Here is a 25,724-nt window from a genome sequence, read left to right on the forward strand (position 1 = left end):
TTGTTCCAGGACTATCGCACCCTTATGGACTTGGCAACCAGTAGTAGTGTCCATGCACTACATGGAACCAGCGCTATCATTACCATCACCTGAAGTAATCATGCCTGTTTGCAAAGGCAATTGACTGCTCCCAAAGTCAACTGATTGTGCGCAAAGGAAGTAATGCTGTGACAGGGGCTGGATAATCAGGTGTACACTAAGTTGCCGCCTGTCAGATATGGGCTGGTGCCCTGATGTGAATGCACTGTAGTTGCCCTGTGACTGGCACGAGCCTTTGGAACCATTCGCCAGTCAGGGTGGCATCGCTGTAGGTGTTCGGCGGCATGGCAAGTTGAGGTCGAGCACTACCAGCACGGCCCCAACATCACCAGCATCCTGGGTCTGGGCAGTGTCAAGTTTTGCTTCTTCTGCCTTGTTGTCAACACCACTCAACTTTTGCCTGATGCTCAGAAGCAAGGGAAGCTAAATCTTGCTGTGATCAAATGATGCAACATGTTAATAGCGCTGGCCGCATCCGCATGGACATTGGTAATTCCAAGTGAAACTCGGCAAAACTTGGCATGGATGCAAGCAAGTGTTGGAATGCGACCATCAATCAGCTCGTCATAGTCCACAGTTGCAGCTAAGCAGACATAGAATATGCTGACAGGAACTGCCTGGCGTCTAACCCTGACATTGGGTGCATTTTCATATGCCAAAATATCAACGCGGCTGACAACCCAGACCTGGCATTTTCAGCTGAGCTGGTACTCTGGCACATGATGACATACCCAATGCCAGGGCTCGACTTCAAGCAGTTCACATGCTAACAGAATAACCCACAACTTCTTGCTCAAGGCAATATTCCGTTTCACAACCCTTTCACTCCACTCACTGCTGTCAAGCCTTCTAGTTCGCCACTTACGTTCTGACGGTCAAATGATGCTATGGACCTGTATTGTCATGAATTCTCAGCACCGCCCATGTGCTCCCCGGGTGACAAATGTCAAGTCACAGAGTCGCATCGAGTGTGCAAAGTTCCACCATTCAGGGGCAAATGCCCGCATGTCTGGCAGCCCCGTTTCTGAAGGCATAACAGCGAGGATCGCTTGACCAACTGAGTAGACCGGTTGCCGACGCTGGCCAGTGGAATGGAACTCTCTCTTGATCGGAAGATTGGATGTCAGGTGTGATAGATACCTGCTGAGCTTGTGCAGGGGCACCTGCAGACCAGGGACAAGACAATGGCACGAGAGCCAAGAGGCATTGGCGATGAGGGGATTTACTCATGGAAGCAGAGCTATCAGAAAGCAGGGGACGGCAGAAGTAGTGGCGGGTAGCGATAAGGGAAGAGGCAGGCCTGCCAAGAATGCAGAAACTGGCCGAGGAGCGGCCCATCACATATTAAATAGCGATGGGCAAACTCTGCCTCAAAACAATACGCGGGCGAGCTCTTTGAAAGGCACGCAACCGGTGGCGGAAGGAGCGGTTGAGGGCTCCGATGCCGCAATTGCATGCTTGAGGGCAGGCGCGGGTGTGCTGCGTGGTCGCGAGAAAGCCCGTGAGACCTGTGCCAGCCCTCGAGGGCAGCGAGGCAACAGCGGCAAAAACACGTGCAACACAGCCTCCCGAGGGTTGCAGCAGTCCTACACGACGTTCAAAGAGCAATGAGCACACTGCAACTGCCACGCCTGATGCGCAGCGCTCGAGGACCCGCGCCACAGGCGCTCCCGAGGCCATGAGCGGGTCAATGCGTCCTGGGCGCAGCGCTGTCAACCCAGTCATCGAGACTCGGCGCGGCAGTAAGAGCAAGGCAACGGTGGACGTTTCCGTGAGCTTGCACGGCAGCAGCCTCAAGCATCCGCGGAATGGCGGTGACTGCCCCACAAATTCCCCACAGCACAACGCAAGGCGCAGCAGCAAACGCCACGCCGCTGCGAATCCTCGTCAGAGCGACTCAGAACGCGTCGAGGGCAGCAAGCATGGCGTGCTCAGGCGCAGAGAGCCCGGTGAGCGGCGCTGCAGCGAACACACAGACGTCTCGAACCCCTGCAAGGACACAAGCAGAGTCCAGCGCGCTCCGCCCCGCGATGACTGTGTCGCCCCCCGCCCCGAAACTGACGAGCGCAGGGCGGGGCAGGTCAACTTCCCGGCCCCACACAAACTGCCAGCACCTGGTCAGCGAAGTGGGGGCCAGCACACTGCCTCAGGCCGTCACAAACCGTTGCCTCATGAGAGTGGGAGTACGCAGCGGACTAGCAATGTGGCCTCGCCAACACGTACACGTGCATGGAGGTCGGCAAAAGCTCAACCTGAAGCTGCGGATGTCAGCCTCGGTCAGCACCCGTTGCAGCCAGCATCGCGCCAGGTGACGGTAGTTCGTTCGCCGCATGTGCTGACCTCCAGCGCCGGTGTACACATCACACTTCGCAGGATTGATGTTCACCTGCAACGAGTGCCATCGGTGAAGCGGCCCAGCGCTATGCCGCGACAGACATCGAGTAGCGACGACGATGAAAGCGAGTTTTGGGTCTCCATACCTGCATACAATCTGCCTCAAGCTTAGCAGGCACATCAGCTCGAGGGCTGGCAGTGGCAATAGTCGACGCAGCCCTTGCTCCACATGCAAGTACAGGAACAAGGATTGTTGTCTGCAGTGGTAGTCCGGACAGGTATCTGACGAGGATGCTGCCACTCCATTCGGGAACTGAGTAATGGTTGGGTGAGCTACCAAGGCTCGTTTTTGACAGAATTCTAAGCGCTTGACTACTATGCTCCATGCTGCACGACCCCCTTGGGTGGGTCACATTTGGAAGGACTGGCGCAAGCACAACTGGCTTCACTGATGTGCCAGCCAACAGCTGCGGGTCTCTTGTGTGCTGACGGCACATGATCATATGTCGTTTGATATTGCACAGGGATATGCGCTGACGTGCACACTCATCTACCTTGACTGCATGTCGCATGAGATATGGAAGTGCATGAATTTGGGCACCTGCAGATACATGCAAGGTACGCCAGCTGTCTGTGCGCAGTTGCGAAGATAAAGTTGTACTTTCGACACATGTCTTGTTCACTTTTGACACGTGTCGTGGAAAGCTTGACTTTGGTCATCACAGACAGCGCATTTAGATGCCTCGACTGGTGTGGCTTGCTTAGGTGCGGATTCACCCTTTAGAAGCCAATCTCCCGCTTTGTAATGTTCCAACCTCGCAACGCACATTTGCCATTCTATTTTGCTAGATGTCCATGGAGGCAGGAGCGTGAAGTTGTTGTGTAATGACCACTGAAACAGCTAAACTCCCCCTCTGGCACGATTCAATAGTATCCACACATCCGTCTCTGGCTTTCAATTCCAGCATACGTTGAAGGCAGCACCTGCTCGAGGCTCTCTTCACCCTTGCATACCAGGTACGGTACTCAGGAATGTTAAATTTCAGTGGCAATGGGCAGGCAGCACGAACAGGGTGGAGTTTTATTAGCTATACACAGGGAAATGGCCGGATTTACGACATGCTGACTTGAACCACCCACCTTGCAATGGCTCAATCGACAGCCCAGACGGCCCTTGACATGGTGAAGGGCTCGAACATATCAAAAATTGACATGTCATGCGAATTACATAGCAACAAACCCAGCATATCCCCCCTGCAGTCGTATATTTTCGGGGTGACAAGGTGGCTGCCCCCTCGACCCCCCCCGACCCTTGGCCGAGAGGGGGGCTCCCCCCGCCCTGCTGACATCATGCACAATTGCAATTGCTATGTTTTGCGGTGGTCCGCTGCCCTGGTGTGCTGTGAAGCCGGAGATACAGTCCTATGAATGATTGCCATATACGTGCACGTAGGCGCCATGCCACACAATCAAGCCCCCACGTGCACAGACGAAACAATTTCACCAGCTTGCAGCGTGGATTTTTTAGCATATGTGGTTTCACATCACTCCCGAAAGCTCATGGCCTGTAGCGTCTATCACGGGTAGTTGGGCCCAAATGAAGTCATCCCATACTTCGCGCGAAAACCTGTTGTGGTGTAGCCCATCTTTGAGCTGCGACTGTGGTCTGGAAACTCAAGTTCTCGAAATCCCGCCGGTATGAACATTGTAGTACGCTCCGAGTTCTGTCTATAAAGCCTTCATACGTCTCCATACGAGCTGATTAAGGCACATTACCCTATGGCCAAAGTCATGACTATCCCCGGCACTCCCGTAACCACAACTTTCTCCATACTTGTCCGATTGTAAATTTTAAAATATGTACAGATGCGTCTCGGCCCGGGGCGTATGGTGAAGGCACCGCCTTTACCTACTCATTTCGCGCTTTTTCAGCACATTTGCTCAACGTCTTGACCCTCTACGGGCGATGTGAAATCCGCGAAAAATATATCTGCCAAAGTATGCACAACTAGGTCAAACACTCCCGACAGAGCTAAGATTTATTTTGATCACTGGTTTCAATAAGACCGGTCGCATTCAATTTCGTTGTGTGAGGGCTTCGGAATGGGCGCGACGTTTGTGTGAGAAAAGTGTGATGGTGACGTCAGGATCACCCGCCAGCTCAGTGACATAAACCGTGTATAGCTAATAAATCTCCACCCTGAATGCACAAGTGTGGGATTGACCTCCTCTACTTGTCTCCTTCCGGCGCAGGGTATTTCTCACCTTACATTGCAGCAAGGGCCTATGCTGTGTGCCAAATGACAAGCTGCCAATGAACAAGCCTGCTGCGGCAATGCAAGTGCAGAGACAACATCAGCGACCGTGCAGATGAATGGGCATAAAATCGAGTGCAAGAATCCCAGCAATCAAGCAAAAATCCCACAAAGTTCAGTAGTTAACACTGGGGTTTCAGCCATTTCTTGACAGTTGGCAGCAACAAAAGGGAACTCAGAACACAAACATTGCAATCAAGCACCTTTATGCAGAACGCCGCATGTGGACAGTGTGTGAGAACAAACAACTTAGTCATGGTCGCAGTTGCTCTCTTCAATGGCCTGTTGCCAACAGACCTACCTGCCGATGCATCATCGGCTGCATGTGTCTAGTATACAAAGCTGTCCAACAGCAAGCATTGGGCATACCCCCCAGAAGTTCTCAAGTCACATTTGAACAACAGGAGGGGGTGGCTTGATTGATTAGCAACAAAGCATATGATAAAGGGTATTTTTATTTCAGCGACCAACAACGGGGAAAGCGCTGTTGACTACTATATTTGAGCAAAATCCTAACGTACTCAGTGACAGGAGAGCAAGATACAAGTACCACTCTGAGGAGCTAGGATCCTGCAAACCATGTGGGCGGTGCTGGGAGCTAGTGATTACAGAAGCTGCTAAGCCCTTTGCCAGGCAGTTCTTGGAGTTGACAATGTCCATGTGGATACGGCCGTGTTGTAAAGAAATATGTCATCACCATCATTGCAATGGATCGCCCTTCTTTCTACCCTTGGCGAAGGGTGATCCAATGCGGTTGAAGGACTAAGCAGGACGAGTGAATGATCATTCAGGAAGGCTTGGCAGGAATAATGTATATGCTCATTTCTGGGCATTTGACCAACGGTCAAAGTCTAAAAAAGAACCCTTTACCTGTAGCTTCATAAGTCTCTGTCCCTTGATCAACACCAACACGTTCTAGGCTAGTTACTAGACATCTGGCTGTGCTCAAAACGGCGTCAGGCCAGATGAAAACCTCAAAGTGGGCTGCATGCAAGCATACTACAGGGTCTGGCAGTCTGCTCAGACCCCCCACAAGCATCAAGCCAGTTGTTGGGCATCACTAAGGCACGCAACCGCACTTTCCAAGCCCACATTCCTCCATACCCTATAAACAGATGAGCACACTTGCACTCAAGAGCAATCGACGCCGTGCACGTACCAACGAACAGCGTTAGGAACCAATAATCCTAGGATAGGCAGTCTGCACCACTGACTCGGCTCCCTCGCGGTGCATGGAGCCCCGCGGTGTAGCTCGGGCACGGCTACGCTACATTGCGGCCTCGATGAGCTGCGAGGGGGGGGGGTCGGTCATGTGCACGTCAAAGTTGTGCGCGGCGCTGTCAAAGTTGAACGCAACCGTGCTCTCTTTCCGGGGAGGGCCCGTGAAGAAGTGCCGAGCCAAAAAAATCCAATACAGAGCGCCGACAAGCGCAAACAAGCCAACAACGAGCACTGCATAGTTCATATTGCCTGCTGTGATGGGGGAGCTTGTTGGGAGGAAGAAGAAGATGGATGTCACCATAAGCCACACCCCAGACAGCCAGCCAATCGGCTTCGAGAATGCTCCTAGCGAAAACGCAGACGGGACAAACGAGTTCCTGGCTGCTGTTACTCGCAATAGAATTGGAATGGCGTATGAGATTTGATATCCGATCGTTGTGACTGAGGTGACTGCAGTGAAGGCGACTGTGCTGCCAAAGGCAAGCATCAGCATTGCAACATCCAGCACAAAGACGAGCAGGACGACTCGGACTGGACACTGGGTGGTGTCGCTCACCTTTGAGAGGAACCCTGAGAATGGAAAGGCTCTGTCTCGTGCCATGGCGTACCCAATCCTGGATGTGACCGTGAGGCTGCTGATGCCGGCGAAAAAGGTGTTGACTGCCAGGAGCGCGGTTAGGATCTTTCCTAAAAGTGCAGATGACCTGAAGAAGATGGAGATGGCTGCATTCTCAGCTTCGAGGATCTCCTCGAAGTTGGGGATGCCAAAGAGGAATGCTATGATGAGAGCAAATCCGATGACCGCCACGGACAAGCAGGTGTAAATGATGCTCTTGGGTGCTGCCAGGGTTGCCCCTTGTGTCTCCTCTGCCATGTGGGCACCTGCCTCATATCCAGAAAAACTGTAGAGCGTTGTCAGAAGACCGAGGCAGAGCACGTAACCGACGCTCTCAAATCCAGTGGAGTTGTTGTATTTGGTGAACACGAACGAAGCGGTCTGGGCCTTGCCGCTTGCCTGCCAACCAACAGCGACGATAACGATGACGGTTGCTGCCACCTGCCACCCAGTGGCAAACAGGTTAATCCAGCCCTGTTGATCAACTCGCATGATGTTCATCAAGGCCCAGACTGCGCAAGCTACAATGGCCAAGCCGATGCCTGCGTGTTGGCTCAGGTGCTGGCTGGGGTCGTCCACTGTCATGTTGTACCCAGCTGTGACAAACAAGCCAAACGCGGAACCGAAGGCGGCATCTCCAGCAACATTGCCTACGAAATTGGTCCATCCTGTCGCAAAGCTGAGAAGCGGTGCCCATTTCTCAGGTGCCAAGCTCCCAGCCCAATGGTACACTGAGCCCGCAGAAGGGTAAGCACTGCAAATTTCCGCCATCGAGAGACCAGCCAAGCAGGTGAAAAACGAGCCAATAACCCATCCCCATACAACTACGGCAGGACCTCCCGCGCTGAGCCCATATCCGAGGAGTAGACAGATGCTCGACAAGATGGATACCGCTGTGAAACAGAACGCCAAGTCCATGGTGGCAGAGAATCCGCGATATAACTCCTGCTTATAGCCCATAGCCAACATCAAAGCCTCATCTTCGTCTACCTCAGTCTTTGAAGGCTCACGCACCGAATGCGTGGAAAGCTCAATGTCGACCCCCATGTCAAGTTCCTCTGTATCAGTTTCAAGTAACGCTTCAACTGAGCCACCGTCCGAAGTGGACTCGTAAAGACTGGCAGATATGGTTCCGTTCATTACTTGAACCACACGCGTGGTACGGTGCACTGAACAGTGTAACACGCTACATCTGCTACCTCAGCCACCCACCGCGGTGGTTGGTGCGTATTTACAGGTATACCTACCGCTGCTTTGCAATAAAAGTATCTGTGTGATAAATATGACATAGTGGTGCCGTCAATTGTTGAACTGCGAAGAGACGTACGCGGTAGCTGATCCTATTCTAGGCTTGGCTGCCAGGGAATATATCCTAGTGATGAGTCCCCGTCACTCATGAAATTAGCCAATGCAGCCTCCTTGCAACGTCTCTGAGAAAAGCAAGCCCCTACTTACTACACTTGTTTGAGGTCGTCTTCCATTGCCACTTTACAACATCTGTGGTTGTGCGGGTAGCTCGTTCTGGTGCTTTGAAGCACTTGCGCACTTAGCCTCGTACCCGTTTCGCGATTGCGGCGAACGTGAGCTAGATTTTGTCATCTAATTGTGCCGTTCTTGGGAAAGCGGGCTTGCTCTAGTCCCTTGGCTCATAGCTTACGTTTTCGGGGAGCTTGCCATTTCCAGGACATCTGTCTCATAGCAAGCAAATCAGCGTTTTCAATTATCGTAAAACAGCTGCTTTCCTCGTTTCTACCCTTCAAGTAAGTCAACCTCACCCGCGGTCTCTGCCAAGCTGCCCATTGCACCGGGCAGGAACAACCAGTTGTTTCCTGCGTGTAATCGCGCTTGACCGTTTCGATTTGCATTCGTTTCACTGTGGTTGCAGCCATATTCAAAGGGGTCCACGTTTCCTTGGTCTGCGAGGCCTCACAGTTCAGATGCCTTTGCCTGGCAAGTTGGTGCTAAAAGGCGGAATGTCCTTAAAGGCAGAAGGTGGCGTGAAGAAGAAGAAGAAGAAGTTGAAAGCAGAAGCGAAGTTCGACGGGAAGGGAGAGGGGACAGCTCAGGGTGACGAAGGAGCTGCTGTTGCTGCCGTACCAGGGGCTGCGACATACGAAGAGGAGTTCCAGTTTGAAACAGAGAGGGTCAAACAAGGTAAGACGCGGTCTACGCCATGGGGAACGTCGTATAGAGCGCCACCGGCAGTATTGCATGGCTACGACAAAGCTGTGAAGGGGGAGAATGCAGCAGAAAGACTGGACTTGAGATGTGCCGTCAAGGCAGACAGAATGTGCAAATAACCCGCAATGCTCGATTATTCAGCATGAACGGATTGATACGCACATTCCCTTTGCAGTGGCCGCATTCCAAGTTCGCCGTTCTCCTTACAGTCTGGCACGAACATGCCCTGCGCGGCGTTGTCAATGGTGTGCCCAGAACATGTCTTTACCTCTAGCAGACGTTTGTTCAATCCTCGTGCTCAACGGCTGTGCATGGTCTTTTAGACTTCAACAGTGAGAAGACTTGCTGAGCATTGGTGCCATCATGCCGCCTGTCAGTCTGGACTCCTGTCTGGCATCTATTCAAGTGACATTTGCAATCCACGGAGAATTAACGTAGGTGCTGCTCCAAAGGTGAATTCTATGTATCTTTGCCTCATTCTCACAGCGGCCATGAGCTGCATGAGTGCACATCACGTCTGGGTCGTTTATCATGTTGCCTAGTGGCCTTGGTAACCAGATTATTGTATGTATGATAATGATGTATCTGTTTGCATCGTCTGCCTTGAATTCTATCTGCCATCATCTTTCGATGTAATGAATTCTCTTTCTACATCGTATGGGTGATGTGTCGCGCAACTGCTCCAAAAAGCAACACGTCACCTGACAATGGTCGCGTGGACAATTTAGCATGCTGTCAAGTGTTTCAAAAGCATGAGATCAGCGATGGCTGTGTCACCGGCCCTTGCACCGAGTATTCCATTTTGTTTGCACTAGCGTTGCAGCCTCGCGATGCCAATGTGCATTTTGCTTGGAACAGGGTGAGAAATGTTGCCAGTGAGTGCGTGTGCCTTGATCATCAAGGCCAATTTGGCAAACGATCATGGTTTTTTGTTGCCAATGCTGAGCTGTCGGTGTAAAGAAGCTCATCTCAGCTGTTTCACTGTTGCTGCTCGGAGAGTCAATTCTTGTTTTGTACACATGGGATTGCAGACAGGGAGAGCTTTTTTGCACTACATGTCTCTGCGCTGACTCATGTGTCACTGCCATGTCAGTTTTACAATACAAGCATCCGTTATAGTAATCATGCCTTGCACAGTGTCATTGCATCCAACTGCTTGAACTGCCTGATTTATGTGGACACATGAATGCGTGTTTCGTGCATGCCCCAGCAAATGAGGGTTTCTTTCTCGGTTTCTTCCCCAGATGTTGACGTTTCGGTCAATGACTGGGTCCCACTCATCATTATTTGCTGCCACGTGCGAGTTCCTAGCAGCATGTGCCTCTGCAAAGACGCGGCACTTCTTTGCTGCACCTGGCCGTTGTTGTAACGCTCCTTCCCCCCTCCATTTTCTGCATGGCACGGGCGATTGTCGGCATGACTAGAGTGCTGCTGTTTTGCTCTTGAGCTTGCTTGGAAGGCATGATGTCAAGCGATCTCTCCCTGCCTGCAAGGGTCTGTTGCGAGAGCAGTTCCGTACACACCCATGAAGATTTTGTCTCATTGACACATGTCGTGCAACATGAGGCGATTACATCGGGGCACCTACCAACGGTCGGTGTTGGTTTCTTGGTCAGGGGAGTTGAAGCTTCACTTTCAGAAGAGAAACAACAAATCTTTAATGGACCTTGCCTACAGTCTGTGACCCGCACACCAGCTGATGATAATGCCCATCCAGGTAAATCCAAATCTTTTCGTCCATGTGTATATCCTCATGTGCCATGCAGCAGTTTGCTTGCAGGAACATCACCGCGCACGTTTAGCAGAGTTCACAGAAAACCCCCGCCAATAGTGCCCAACCTCAGCCATCTTCCGCCTAGCACACTTTTAACGTTTTTGATGGAGGAACAAAAAAACGAATGTCAGTGGGGAACCACGTGAGAGTAAAACAGTGACTCCTGAAGTTTTGTGTCTTTTACTGGCTGGTATATTAGTTATCAGAGATATGACTATCCGGACTCTCTGTACTCGCTGCAAGGAAACTGCACACAGCCCTATCAGTGTGGTATGTGCGTGCTTACCTGGAGCTGAAGCACAAACTCGATGGCCTCTCGTTCATTTCGCAAGAACTCCTGCACTGGGGTCATCGGTGGCCTCGGGATCCGGCTTTCTTCTGTCCAAACCATTTTACGCAGGGGCTTTGGGATCAAGCTTGCCGCTTCCACCGAGCAACCAGTGTAGAGGAGTGGGGGTGGTGTGTAGAAACAGAGGTCATCTTCTGAGCGAGCCGATGACCGGCAAGAAATCTGGGGTTCCAAGGAGTGCATCGGATTGAAGGAAAGCTCGTCGATTATGCGATGCGTTGTGTTTTCCTCTGAGACACTGACGTCGCCAGTGATTGTCCGTTTACTTGTTCCGCCGCTCTCTATGGATAGCTCGGAAGGATAGAACTCGGTAGACTCATTCATATCGAGCTCGCTTGTCGTGAAAAAGTCATTTCTGAGGTCAACTGCGTAGATTTCCGTCCAAGCTTGAGGCTTCAGCTCCTCATCCAGGTCTTCCATGTCGAACGTTCGCACAGTGATGACGGGCTGCATATACACACCAATTGACCGACGGCTCACCTGTGAACAATGATGAATAGGGGAGCCGAAACTCAAAGCGCCGTTTTAGTTATTATAGGTGTGCTACTGCATTGTTGGCGCTCGGCTTTCATAATCTCCGCAATAGACAAGCAAGTATTGTTACATACAAACATTCGGGCAGTGAACATGCACGTTGGGCGTTTGCGTTGACCCGCTTCCATGCAAGCGCAGAATGGTCCGAAACGTGTAGCTTAAGACGTTAAGTACATGCATATACGCGGGTATTGCTTGGCGTTTGTATCCACGGGTGCATCCTCGTCTACTTTTTCATGCTACACGTTCGATCGCTACTTGTGTACAGCTCTTCTGAAATCTCCTTCTGGACGATGTTCTTATCAGCAAAAAATACATGTTTTTTACAAATAGTCGCACCATATTTTCCGCTTTACATGGAGGCTTCTCACGCGCCAGGCAGGTCTCGTAATCTATGGCATACTCCTCGTCGCAGTGAACGACCATGTCGTTCGTGTTCCATACATGCTCAGTCTTGCCGAAACAGGCGAATAGGAGGTTATGGATGTTACGACCCATTATTTTACCAAACCCTTGAACCGAGGCGATGAGTGGGAACGTTGGATGCAGAATCCAGGCGCAGCAATGTATGGGCGGCAAGTCCAACGTGTACACGAACCAGTGGTTGCTGAGAACAGGACCTTGTCGCGTTTGCCAAAAGCACAATTCGTCGACACTAAAAATAAAGTTCAATCAGGCATTCAGCTTGTTACTCTAGTTGGATGGCGGTACATGAGCTTGTAGCTCCAGCTAGACTAGGTCCCAGTGTCGTGACTCAGACATTCGACAACGAAATAGCTGACAGCTGTACTTCACTCAGGAGTTTCGAAAGTGCGGTTCATAACGCGACTTCTAGCCTCTGATGAAATCGAGGAGACTTGGCGGACACTAAATGCACAGGATGGTTGAACCGTTGGCTGCCCAGCGACAATATCGTGGGTACACGGTTACCAGTTGTGTCGTGACTGACGACTCATGAGTATGGGTGCAACTTTGCGCTTGTAGCAGAGGCGCCGCACCAACAGACTGAAGGTAGAATCGAACGTCAGAACGTCGATTACACGCGTACCCAAACCACAAGACAGAAAGTGCAAGGATAGAGCCACTAACTGACAACAGCAAACAATGTCTATCGGCGATCAGTCTTGCCCTTGCCACGTTTACCCGAGAACAAGTGCTTGGGCATTTTGCTCTGGATGACGCGATCGGACTCTCCGGCCTTGGCATATTGGTTCATCTTCCGTTGTGCAGTGTCATGCATCTTGAGTGCCTTGTTGCGCTGCGCCACGTCCTTGATCCCCTCCTTAGGCCCTGGAGCCACCATAGATTGGCTCCGGCCTACACGCACATAGCTGTCAACAGCAACCCTAAATTCCTCGGCACACACTTTTTCCAGCATGCGCAGCAACCATCTGCTACATCCCCACGAATGCGAGAAGAAAACAATATGCATCAGGCGAAGATGAGGACAGGACAGGATCGCAAATTTCCAGGCTATTATGGAATGCCCTGACTTTCTCCTTCCCTGATGCCCTCCAACCTACTGCTGGTATAAAATGGCTTGGCACATACAAGTGAGTGGTAGCTCCCTTTCAGAGGTTTTCCTGTGTGGCCAGGACACTGATGGTTTAGGAGTCGCTCTGAAAGCAAATCCCGCCGTGGATTTCGTCGGCCGAGACCGGCGGTGTTCACATCTACATTTTGGTAGTTCTCTCTAGCTGTAGATGGCTGACAGGTCAACAGAGACCACCACAAGGCTCAAACACTTCGCTGTCAAACGGTGTGCAGCCAACGCACCTCGTGACATGGAGCGTGATGGCTTGGAGTGCACGCGTTTCTTGGTGTCTGGTTCGTCCATGTCCATGGCTGCTTCGTCAGCGCCGAGCTTGCGTTTGGCCAGCGAGCGCTCGCGTTTTCGGCCCTCCCGCACCTTGGATGCAGACCTGGCGCGCTCCACCGCCTTGCTGGCATCCATACCGCGGCTCTCTAAGCTTGCCTGCACAGCATACTGCCACAATCACTCACAGACAGGGACAAGTCTAGCTGCCAGCATGACGTCGCCTGATCACAAATATTTCACCAAAGAGATCGAAACGTGTGGAACGGCAGGAGCCTTTGACCCTTTGCTACCACCCAAGTACTACAAGACTGCATGTTCATGGATCAACGTACCGTGGTGGATCTTTGATGAACTATACTTGAAGGGGTTTACAATGGGATTTGACTCCCTCAGAGCAGGGTGTTGGTCAGTATTTGAGTGGCTTGCAGGTGACTGAGGTGCACAGAATGAGATGATCGATTCTTCTAGTGTGCCTTCATTCCGCAGTTGCTGGTCATACTGACTGCCCACCGGGTGTCCTCCGTTTGTTCTCCTGGCTGCACTAGTGCTGATGCCATGACATTCGCATCCGCCAGAAGATAACAGAACTGATCTACTGCCATGACGTGCGCATGAGCCATCGCAAGCCTTACCTGCATACTGGAGATATCGCCACCATGCTTCTTGGAGCGGGGCATGACGGAGTTGCCAGCATGAAGAGACTTCTTTGCTCGGTGCTCTGCAAGCAGCTGCTTTCGTCGAGTGCGGATGCCTGCCACTAGTTCCTTGTCTTCGTCGTCCATGGAATCGTCCTCTTGTGCATCCGCTTCCTCCTGAGCTGCCCTCTGCACACATCCTCCCCACTCAATAACCCTCCTCACACCACACCGCGGCTGCAGTTTCCCCCTGCTTGGAGCAAGCTCATGACGGCTATGCCTGCCGTCAGCAGTAAACCCTACACGCACTTGTTCCCTGGCATGCTTGCCGTCCGAAGTGCCCCGTTGCGCAAAAGGGCGAAACCGCTTATGGTAGCTTGATGTCAATCACACCAAGCCCACAGGAGAAGTTGCCATCTACACCTTGAACTCCTCTTCTCTCTCAAGCTCGGGCTGAATTAACAGACGCCATACAAGAGACAACGCATCATCCAGGACAAACGTGTGCACGAGTCAGCAAGAGAGGCCCTCTCCGCACCTCAAGCTCGTCCTCCTCTCGTTCAAGCTCAGCCAGTTTCGCGTCGATGTCGGGGTCGATGAAATCGGCGACGTTGTGGCCGTCCATAATTTCGGGCATGATGTCGTACTTCCACGCGTCGTTTGCCAGGAGATAGTCCTTTCGGAGGTCCGCCGAGTACACCCCCGCCCCTCCCATCTCCTCCTGCAGCTCCTTCTCTGTCTTTCGCTGCGAGCTCGCGCCTGATGGCCCAGCAACTCCAGCTGCCTGCAGTACAAGCATCACGCATTCATGCTAAGTCTTGATAGAGCCATGCAGAATGCCAATGTGCACTTCAATACTGCAACATTTGCTTATCACACCCCCTCGAACATCGGACGCTGCGAGTGCGACTTGGGTGGACTCGGACAGGCAATTCGTGGCAGGAGGGCCACCAGCGCAGAGCAAGAGAGAGGCTGCAAGTTGCGTGGCCTGCTGGATACGGGATGCGCACCTGTCGAACTGAGGCAGGTATGCATGGGGGGTCGAGCTTGCGTGTCCCTGGGTTGTGGGATCGCGACGTGCAGTCTGTTGACAACATCGCTCGCCTTCTTGCTCTGTATCTTGATGGTCTCGCGCTGTGCGAGCAGCCGGTCGCATGCGATGTTCTTGGCCTCCTGAACCCCCTCCTCGGTAAGCGTGCTCATGAAGACGAGCGACGCGGCGGGGGGTGCGGCTCCCCCCACGTCGTCCACGGTCACCCCCCCATGACTCAGCCGCTGTGCCTCGGAGGCCATGTCATTGACGAGGGCCTGAGCGGAGGCGTCGAGGGCGTCGAAGGGCTTGGCGTCGATCTTATTGGCCACGATGACGATGGGCTTGTTGGCAAAGAGGGGCTTAATGGAATGGAAGAGTGCTGCCTGCTGCTCCAAGGAGTAGCCACACTGCTCTGAAAGGTCGATGACATAGAGAACGGCCGAGCGCAGGTGAGCCATGGCTGTGATGGCCTGCGCACAATCAGTTTTCGCATATAAATACCACGACGCAGCACCTTAAACTGACACGAGAAGCCTCGTTTGACCCGTTAATTGACCCCTGAAAATGCAGGGTCTCGGGTTCTGGGGATCCCAGTACTTTGCTGAGGCTCTTGACGATCCTCGGCACAGTCAGGTATCGCATGATTGGACAATGCTGATGCTATGACGTGCCTGCAACCTCTTGGATTGGTTTAGCTCGCATGAGCAGAGGGCAGGCTTGACTGTCTCAGCCACTAACATTCCACGTAATTCCATGAACGTATCAAAATGTCTTCACGAGATCATTGCAACTCGCTCTCAGAACCGGTCTCAAAATGAGACTGCAACGCAGATGCCAGCAGTCCACTTTATAGTCAAGGGCAAGAAGTGGGAAATAATCCTAACAGGTGATGAGATTGAATGCAACATCCGGTGTGAGGTACGGTTGAGGCTGGCATCAGGCAGTACGAATATCTCGGTCATCAGCTGTCAGCCAAAGTTGATTTTGCTTGATAAGTTTGCATCCCTTGCCAGCCACAAACCAACCGCACCAAAACACCCTCCGAAGCCGTAGAAACTGATCAGACGACAGCACGAAGAGAGATGCGACCACGCATGTCTTGGATCATCTTTTCAAGTACACGAGCGTGATGTTGAGATGCATCTATCCAGTCACAGCAACCTTTTGGTCAGTTGCTAGTGTGCGCGTGGATGCGTGTGTTGTTTGTAAAGGGATGCCTCATTACATCACATGCATGATGGCAGGAAATAGTCAACAAGCAACAAAGCAGCACATTCGAAGTGATACAGCTCATTGAAGGTCAGCGGTCGGAACAAAGGATGCATCATCATCACCACCACCGCTACATGTAACACTGACCATGCTTGCCGCACCTGCAACTTCCACCATACTTTGCTTCACTAGCAGCTTTTCTGATTGCTTCCAACTCCAAAGCCAGGATGCCAGTAAGTATATCTTTGAATAGGAATAAGGCACCATTGTACACAAGAGGCGCGGTCAAACATACAGTTGTGTTCCCGCTGGAAAGGTGTGTACCTTTTCCCACGTTTGTAGCAGTTTATGTTCTGCTGTGTCGGGCCAATGTGGGTATACCACTAGTCCCACAGCGCTATGGCTGTTTTTCACCTGCTCCTCCGTGTGCCGGAGGTATGGCAATGTCGCACCTGCATCTCGATGGTGTTGCGTTCCTCCAGAGGCCTGTCAAGAATTCCGGGCGTGTCGATCACCTGCCACCGCATGTACTTGTAGTCCAGGTGCCCAACGTACAAGCTCTTGGTCGTGAAAGCGTATGGCTGCACCTCCACGTCCGCTCGAGTAACCTTGTTCATAAATGACGACTTGCCAACGTTCGGGTATCCGCACACGAGCAGAGTCCGGGTGTGGGGGTCGATGGATGGTAGACGAGACATGTGCTGCCTGACCTGTTCAAGATATGCCAGTGATGGTGCCTGCCGCTTGATGAGCGTGCACATCCTCCCCTGCACACCATTGATTGGTCACTGCTTCGCTGGAATGGTGTTCGACCCCCTGTTTCTGCCCCGAATTATCACGCATTTTCAGGGATACAAACCCACAAAGCAACCTGCCCAGCGAAGTGCTGAATATGGTATGATGCTGTACTTTTTTTGAAAGTTTGTACTCTCATCTTCCCGGCTTATGAATCCGATGTTTTAACCGATTAACCTATTCAGCTTTTCCAACGTTGCATCAAACTTTGGCATCGCACGGACATCAGCAACTCAAAGTAACACTTCACTAGTTCATCCTCTATTTGCCAGGAAATCTCGCTTTCGAGACCGAGATGCCATAGGGGTCGTCCAAATGTGGCCATAGCTAGGCCAAGCTGCTCTCCCACCACCTTGCAAACTTGACTCAGCTGCTTAACGCAGTGCGCCCACCGATGCCCACCCGCCTGACCCTCCACCACCGCCTTCCTACCGTTTCGGTACCATGCGTGATTATCATCCCCTCGACAGACCGGCAGATCACATGACTGAAAAAGCATGAAAATTGCGGACAGAATGCCCCCTCCAGCATAGCACTGCTACTTCTTGAACACTGTCAGTCCTGCTGCGCGATAACATGCCGCTGTGTTACAGAGTCGAGGAATGAATCAGAAAAGAAACTCTCAAAACACTTGACAGGAAAACAGCTGGCATGTGGAAGCATACACAGGCAAGATGTGAATGGACAAAGGCGTGTGTCTGTATTTGTCAGAATTCTGAACGTTAGATTGCTCATGCTCCGCTGCTCATTGCAGATGCATGAGCGAGTGCTCTCCACGGGAATGAGTGTAAATCTGCAACCGCTGAATAGCTTTCATTGCTGCGCCTGTTCGATAAAGGCGCATTGGGATTGCACAGCATGCAAGCAAACGGTGTGGTGCTGCACGAGCGGTGCAGGGAGACATACAGCAAGGGCGCACAACAGAATCGAAATCTTACCATCGCTGCACGTTTGAGTTGCTTGCACCGGTATAGGGAGTCACCATACTTCAACAGGCGGACGTAGTCTGCAGCACACACAGGGCGTTCGAAGGTACTCTGCACATTGGTGTTCTCATGCAGGTTCAACCCGTTTGGACAATCCCATGCAAGATTATTTATTGATTGAGTAAAAGTAGTAACTTTAAGCTTCGAGTTGCAAGCAAATCACAGGCATCGTCCACTGAGGGGTCGAACCCTGTGGCATTGATTGGATGCGTGAATGCAAGCAACTTCGCGGGGTGAGAACACAACGTGGAATGAAAAAACACGTTCGATAGCAGGATGTTCACCTGACGCTAACTTGTCGATTAAATTGCGAGCCACGTTTAGCTGGCCCAGGGCGAGTTTGTAGTGGTCCTTGTCGTATAGGACATTGAGAAGGTCGCCGTAAAACGGGTGGATATCATCGACTTTTGGGAACCCTGTCAGCACTGCTGTCAATTTATCGTTCCATGTTGAGCCAGTAAACTTGACTTTGCGCATGTAGAATGTGCGAATACGCTGTATTGAATAGCCAGACGACACCACCGTAGCAGTCTGACGTTGGGTCTTCGACAGCACAATGTCTATAAACTCAGACGCCGGTGGCACCACTTGTATGTTCTTGAAATTGTACGTGGGCATGATGACAACTAGCTGGCAACCAAATCGAACGAACTCGTATGAGGGCCTTATTCAGCTCTCTTCTAGGGATGCTGCGCAAATGGACAATCTGCTGAAGCGGCACTTCACAGAAAGGAAAACTAGAAAGTAATCAAGTGCTGTGAACTGCACGCAGCTTGGCAACGTTTATGAACACAAGCCCTGCAACTAAGGGGCCGCCGCAACCCTGCGAAGAGAACAATGTGTAGCAGCGTCATGCACAATGGAAACCGAGCATTGGCATTTGTGACGAACAGTGCGGGTCATGTTTGCATTGTGAGCATGCTTCACTTTTCCTTTTGAAGTCTCTGCATGTAAGTTGCAGTTCGTCATGCGTGCCAGGTCGATGGTCCGAGTCATATTGGCGATGCGTTTTGTCAGACAGTCAGACAGTCTGACAGACTGTGAACATATGTCAACATCCCGTTGAATCCCCAGCCAGTATCCAAAAGGCATGAGTATCCAAACGGATGTGAGCATGTCTGCTGGTGTAGCGAGCTCGTGCGTAAATTGGTCTCAAGCCGGTGTTCGTGTTTGCGCATCGGCATGTCTGGAATGGATATCACAGCATGATCGAAACAATTACGTGTATGATTTGTTCTAATGAGCCATGAACCTTGCTGTCTTCCATCGTGAGTCAAGGTGGAGGCACAGCTACAGGAGTTTTGAGTTGGCGACCATCGCTTTTGGGAGATATGTCCACCGAGCCGAAACCTCCAGTGTGTTACTTTGCTGCTAGAAAGATTGATTCCACTACAATGTTATGTATGCTGCTGCAACAACGTTTTCCGAGAGTTCTGGTATTCAAGACATCGTCAATGCCTAATCGCTTGCGCTTCCGATTATGTAAGCAAGCCATGCTACGTTCTCCATGAGAGCGTGAAAGCTTTAACCATTCTTTTGCTTCGATCTCTAGAGTGATATGTGTCGCTTGTGTCCAGTGGTAGTTACTACAGTAACGTCACATTGTAAGTGATCAGAGCGCGTTGCAACGCTTTGCATCTCTTTAGAGTCACAAAATAGCAACCCGTATCGACATCTGCTCGCAGGTTGTGGCTGGCGTATTGACAAAGTATGCCAACTTGGCCAAGGGCTGGCGTCCCAGGCTCTTCATCCTGGACGATGGGCAATTGTTTTACTACAAGGTGCGTTGGGGATTCAGCTCAGCAAGGACTTATGTGGAGCATACGTCAGCCTTGTTGTATATTGCTCAAGTTTTTCGATGCCAAACGTGACGAGCGCACGTCAGCTGCCCTATCGCGCTAATGTTGCCAGGGGGCAAGACGGTCACGGTGCGCGCAATGTCGTCCAGCGGGATTCACCGGGGTACCAAGCGTCCACGCTTGACAGTATGATCCTGCTGCAGATAAGCGGGCGATCGCGATGCGATGTTCACAACATACTGCAGAGTTTCTCCAACTCGCGCGATATACGCATAATTGGCGCTGAGACGGCTTGCCTTCAAATCGATGGGTCACAGACGTACGCAGTCTATCTCAAGAATGTCTTGCATGCTGTGTAACATTTATCTTGTGTTGTACCCTTCTGTGGTGTTTGAAGTGTGATCTCGAACAGGGGGTTCGCGGTTGCAGACTGAAGCTTATGTCCTGTCTGAATGCACGCCTAGTGCGTCGTGTATAACTTGTATTAGTGGCTTCCTTGATCGTTCGAGTGCATTGTGCAGGTCAGGTAGCGATCAGGGTACCCTTCCAAGTCCCACGGGGCAATACGCCGTCCAGGTAATTCATCCCTATGCGACTTTGCCATATCCAATGAAATCGTATGGTACGGCTAGTTATATTGGGTAAGCCGGAACTTGCTGAACATCATGACAGGCAATTATTCGAACCCCTGCATGCCCCTTCATGTCGTACTTGAACGTCGAGACCACGCGCACCTTCCACCTTACAGCACAGTACGGCGCTGTTGTCTTCATATTGGGATAGTGTGGGCTTGCCGTTACATAGAAAGCTGGGGCAAAAACGCCACCCTCACGCAGGAATGACACCGAGTCGTCTTTGTGTACACACCTTCTGGGTTCATCATTGCAGGGCTGACATGCAGGGAATGAAAGTTCGGGAGTCCTCGACGGAGAGCCACAAATTCTACGTCACTGCGGGACACTTCAAGCTCAACCTGAAGTGCGAGACACCGTGCGTTCCCTCCCCCCTTGCTACTGCCAGTAGATGCTATTTTGGGCACTCACTCCTTGTGTGTCGCACGTAACCCAAGATTGCACTCAGGCTCGCACACTGAGGTTTTATAGCTGGGAGATGCCGGACGGCATGCTTTGCGGGAACAATTGGACACACTACTTTTCAAGTGAACCGAAGGGCTCTGTTCTGGTGAGTCAGTTCCATCGTGCAAGCCTTTTTCACTTGACGAAGCTCTTCATGTGCACATGCGCCGCGCATTGCCTGACCCATTGCATGAGGACGGCTCGTCAACTTGAAGCTCACTTCTCACAGTTCATATTTTCCGCTGGACAGGAGGGTGAAGATTGGGCTGTTGCCGACTTGCAAACTGCATACCCCATGTTCGTGATCACATCCACTAACTGGAGAGGTGCCAATACAACTCCGTTCAGCTCAAGTGGCTTGCATTGGGTACTGTTCCCCTAAAGTGGTGGCATCCATCGACCTGGGGAGGGGGGGAAGGGGGCAGTTTCCGGTGCAACAGTAGTCAGTATCAGCTTAAGTGGCTTCTACTGGGTGACCATGTAGAACACGCAGGCGTCAACGCGACGCGCCAGCAGCCTTGGCGTGCCTTTCGTGGGCGTCGACAGCTCCGACGCCTTGCAGGGATGACAGGAGTGCGTGGATCGCAGCACTCTCCCAGGCAAAGCAGCGTCTCGCCAACGGCTCTGCTTTCCCCTACGCGGAAACCGTGCCGGACTTCACCTCAATGCCCCGTGCCAGTTCTAGCGACGTCAGGTTTGCCTCTACCAACGAGCTTGTGGGGCAGCTGCGGGCTCAGGGCGTTCAAGGCCCCGCGTGTGTGCTTGTCGAAAACACGCTCAATGACGTTTTGGCTGCACACAAGGCGGAGCTATTGCGGGTGAGTGAGCAGCTAGCGCAGAGCCGGAGGCAGTTTGCGGAGCTCGTTGAGGACAAGCGCGTTCTCGAGACCAAGTTCATCATGGAGAGCCAGGCGTCGATCAATCAGATGTCGGCCAAGGTTGGCACGCGCAGCCCGACGGGATCCCTGGTGCGGATAACAGCAGCTGTTCAGTTTTGTTTCATGCTCCATGTACTCGGTCCTGATACAGAGGTGCATCTTCGTAAGAGAGCCTGCTGAACTTCGACTAAAACTGAAAAATCCGCTACGGTTAGAAAGTCAGCTCATCTTTAGGTTTGGTGCGAGGGTGATTGGGTCAACGATTCGAGCAGGCAGACGCGACATTCCCTGCTATGTGCCAATACAGCAATTGGGGTGTGGTAGAACGATCGGCTCGGATGATCTACAAAGCTCTTCTGCCTTTGTTCGATTCTGACATGCTGCCCTTGTCCCCCGCTGTGCATTCGCGCGAACAATCGGCCCATTCTGCAGATCGAGCAGGACATGCACAGCAGTACCGTTGCACTACTTTCAATTCCTCACATGTATGAGTCACATGCATGGTCATATGAGGGGTTGAAACATGATAACCTGTTGTTACCCGCGCCTTTGCAGGCGTGTTGTACTCATTATTGAAGTCGGGACGGTTGACGGCTGCTGGCAGGGCATTGAAAGGCTGGTTGTGAGGGCGACCATTTCATCCACGCTTCTGATGCAGCTATGCTCCACGTGACTGATCAGCCCTCACGTTCAAAACAAGTACAGCTCATGGAACTTCAGCGGTCGGGACCGCTGCCGCTCGCACGAGCCAACTCCAATTCGCCGGTACATGTAATGTTGGGCAATGCTGAGCTCCCTTAGCACGTTGGCAACGAATCCCTCCTTGATCACCCCCCTCTGGCACTCGCTGTGACGTGCCCATGCATCTAATGTTTGTGCGACAGCGGGCTGAAACTAACAGTAGCCATTGGGGTCAGCGGATCGGTACTTTGTCCGTTACACATGATCCCGCGCCGCCGCTGCACTGCCTTCGTCATTTCACACTGATAAGAGCAGGAACTGGAAGGCGCAGGCTGAAAGCAATCAAGAACGCACGCCTTACAACAGAACAGGTCATTGAATTTCAGCGGTTGGGTCATGCCTTGATCACTCAGCAGTAAACCTGCTCTTTGTAGGGTAGCATCGAGTCATCGCGCTCTGACAAGGACGCCATTGACGCGGTGGACCCAGACTTTGCCTCGGACGACGAGGCCACTCAGTACCGGGACGCTGATGGAGATGAGTTCTTCGACGCTCGGGAACCAAACGGGAAGCTGCCAGCCAAGCGCAACGAGGCCACGGTAGCGCCGCCTGCAGCGCCACGTCAGTCTGATGCCAGCCAAGCGAAGCCCACTGGCAGCGAGCCTCGCTCCGTGCAATCTTCTTTAGAACCTGGCTGGATCAGGTGATTGTCCCCTTCAAAACAGAGGCTTCAGCGCTTTGACCTTTTGTGACAGCCTCAGCAGGCTGGTGGCGACAGCGCTCATGGCAGCAACATTGCTGCGGGAGCACACGGGGTTTGAAATACGCACACAATACTAGTAGGCATGCAATTTGTATGTCTTTGCAATGCTGATGCAGCCACTACTCATGCTGTAGTGCTTGTCGTTAATCCTGCTGTGCAATAGCAGCCAAAACTCGATATCAATCAGTGATGGAGTAGAATCACTATGCGCGCCGATGAGGAGACTCAAGATGATGAGGCTGATTGCGAATGAGGACTCGAAGCAGTAATCAACGTGAGATGCCGAGGCGCCCGTGCATTCCATGCGCATTGCAGTGCTCATGCAACCTGTCTTGCGGTGGGGAAGTGCATCTTGATGACACATCCAATGCTGTTTCAGGACAGATTTTCTATTCCGTGTCTGTTCCCAACCATGCATCTTTGGGTATCTGTAACCGCAGAATCACACGATCTATGGAAACACACTGCTACAAGCAAATCATCATCTTCCTGGCATGACATTTGCTACATGCTGTTTGCCATTATGACGAGATACTGTTCGCCTCGTGTGCGCACAGCATGCGAGCATGTTGCAAGCAGCTGGCATTGAAGCAGCCCGTAGACATGGGGCACATCCTCATTATGACATGATTGAAGCAACCCCGCGCCATGCAATCTTGCCATCTGCGTCACTTGCTGAAATCGCCATGCCCTTCCTGCCGTGCATGCGCTGACATGCCGTCGCTGGCACGTAGGTCGCTAGGCTCCGCCCCTTCCCGGCGCGACCGCCTCCCGCCCCCAAAAGAGCAAGAGAAGACCGTCTCGCTCTGGTCCATTATCAAGGAGTGCGTGGGCAAGGACCTCACGCGCATCTGCCTCCCTGTTTTCTTCAACGAACCGCTCTCCGCGCTGCAGAAAATGGCCGAGGAGCTCGAGTACTCCGACCTCCTCGATGCAGCGGCCACTTGCCCACGAGGCTCCCCTCAGCGCCTGATGCACGTAGGTCTGTTTGCTGTCTCTGGGTACGCCGCGACCAACGGCCGGACGTGCAAGCCGTTCAACCCATTGCTTGGCGAGACGTATGAGTACGTCGCTCCGGAGCAGGGTATCCGGTTTCTTGCGGAAAAGGTTGTGCACCATCCGACGGTGCTGGCGGCGAATGCGGAGGGCCGCGGCTGGGTGCTCGAGGCCGACATGGAGGGTAAAAGCAAGTTCTGGGGGCGTTTGATCGAGCTCAAGCCTGTCGGGCACCTGCAAGTGCGCCCCCTGCCCAGCCACAGCAATCACTTGCTGTTGTACCTTGCTTGCTGCTTTGAGAAGTGCAGCCTTACAGCTTCCAAAAGCCATCGAGCGGCGGTCTACCTCCAGTTGGGTATCACATTTCCCTACATGCTTCATCATTATGGTTCGCTGTCGTGCACTCAGTCGCGCTTGGGGCTGTGTGGCTAGCGAGAAGAGTAATGTCTTTCATATATAGCATTACATGCATGACTTGAGTGGAGTCTGCGTTAAGACTGAATCACTACCACAGTCTCATGAGCATGGGCAGTCTCTGGAAAGTGTGACTTGGGTCTTGCGATTTTGGGAATGAGCTGTTTTGAACAGGCGCATCATCGGTTTTCTCCAAACATGAACTCCGGGGCAGCACCCAAGAGCGTTGCATTAGTTGACAGTGAGGTTGCCCAGGCACGATCCAAACTATGACTGTGTTCCAGATCACGTTTCACGATGGCGAAGTCATCTCTTGGAACAAGGTCACTACGACCATCAACAATCTCATCGTCGGCAAGGTCTACATCGACCACGGAGGGGTGATGAAGCTCACATCCAGCGCGACCCCGCTTGAGCTGCGAATCAAGTTCAAAGACGGCGGGCTGTTCGTAGCGAGCAAGCACCTAGTCACGGGTGCGATCACCGACGGCAAGATGGAGTCGCCAGACTTCACACTCAGTGGCACTTGGGACGGCTCAGTTCAGGCGACTCTAGGGAACGGGAGGACCATGACATGGACCGCACATCCTCCCCCCCCCGAGCCAACCCGCTACAACTTGACGAAGTTTGCGATTCAGCTGAATGAATTGACTCCAGGCCTCGCAGAGGATCTCGCCCCGACGGATTGCCGGTTGCGGCCTGACCAATCATTCCTTGAGCAGGGCCGATACGACGAGGTGTGCCCCTTACTTCGCCCCCGCAAAGAGCCGATTGCTTCAGCAAGGGGCTTCAACCCGTCTCATCACACTGTAGACTGCATGTTGGGATGTGTCCCAGCGATTGTCTGGATCATTGATTCGTGTCTGCTCAAACGAGTGCTGCTTACCCCGTGGTTCTCGGCTCCTTGTAAAGCGCGACTGTTTGTAATTGAAGCAACACTGTCAGCAAGTGCAAGTTCTCTACCGTCTGCAAAAGACAGGTAGTGCTGCAAACCCGGTGGTTCTGCTTCTGGCTTATTGACGGTGAAGTAGTTGAGGGGTGTGCAGAAGAGATGAGGATGTGTGCAGGCAAACATGGAGAAGCAGCGGCTAGAGGTGAAGCAACGTGCAGCGCGCAAGGCGGCAGAGCTAGGCGAGCCAATCGTGTCGCGCTGGTTCAAGCCAGTGCCTGGCGCTCGACGCGGGGAGGCCCTTGCGTACGCCTATGCCGGAGGGTATTGGGAGTCGCGCGAGAAGGGGCAGTACACCGATTGCCGAGACATCTTTGGCAGCTGA

At 52.3% G+C, this 25,724-nt stretch overlaps 2 protein-coding genes and 1 pseudogene across 2 annotated transcripts; 1 reads left to right on the forward strand and 2 right to left on the reverse strand.

Moving 5' to 3' along the window:
- Nucleotides 1-5,955: 5,955 nt before the first annotated feature.
- On the reverse strand, nt 5,956-7,665 carry LOC149810926 (amino-acid permease BAT1-like). Its single transcript, XM_089994071.1, has one exon. It carries the CDS (start codon nt 7,663-7,665, stop codon nt 5,956-5,958), a length of 1,710 nt encoding a protein of 569 aa, XP_089850197.1.
- A 2,826-nt stretch (nt 7,666-10,491) lies between these two features.
- On the reverse strand, nt 10,492-18,461 carry LOC149810927 (uncharacterized). The gene is made up of 11 exons (XM_089994072.1): nt 18,128-18,461; nt 17,796-17,863; nt 16,515-16,829; nt 14,828-15,320; nt 14,356-14,597; nt 13,656-14,183; nt 13,076-13,338; nt 12,507-12,754; nt 11,870-12,018; nt 10,767-11,309; nt 10,492-10,569 (listed from the first exon to the last, which is right to left on the reverse strand). Exons 1-11 carry the CDS (start codon nt 18,459-18,461, stop codon nt 10,492-10,494), a joined length of 3,261 nt encoding a protein of 1,086 aa, XP_089850198.1.
- Nucleotides 18,462-23,754: 5,293 nt separating this feature from the next.
- LOC149810928 (oxysterol-binding protein-related protein 2B pseudogene) lies at nt 23,755-25,724 on the forward strand (annotated as a pseudogene).

The sequence above is a fragment of the Nuphar pumila genome, unplaced genomic scaffold, assembly GCF_984573655.1.
Source record: "Nuphar pumila unplaced genomic scaffold, dmNupPumi1.hap1.1 HAP1_SCAFFOLD_168, whole genome shotgun sequence".
NCBI lineage: Eukaryota > Viridiplantae > Streptophyta > Magnoliopsida > Nymphaeales > Nymphaeaceae > Nuphar > Nuphar pumila.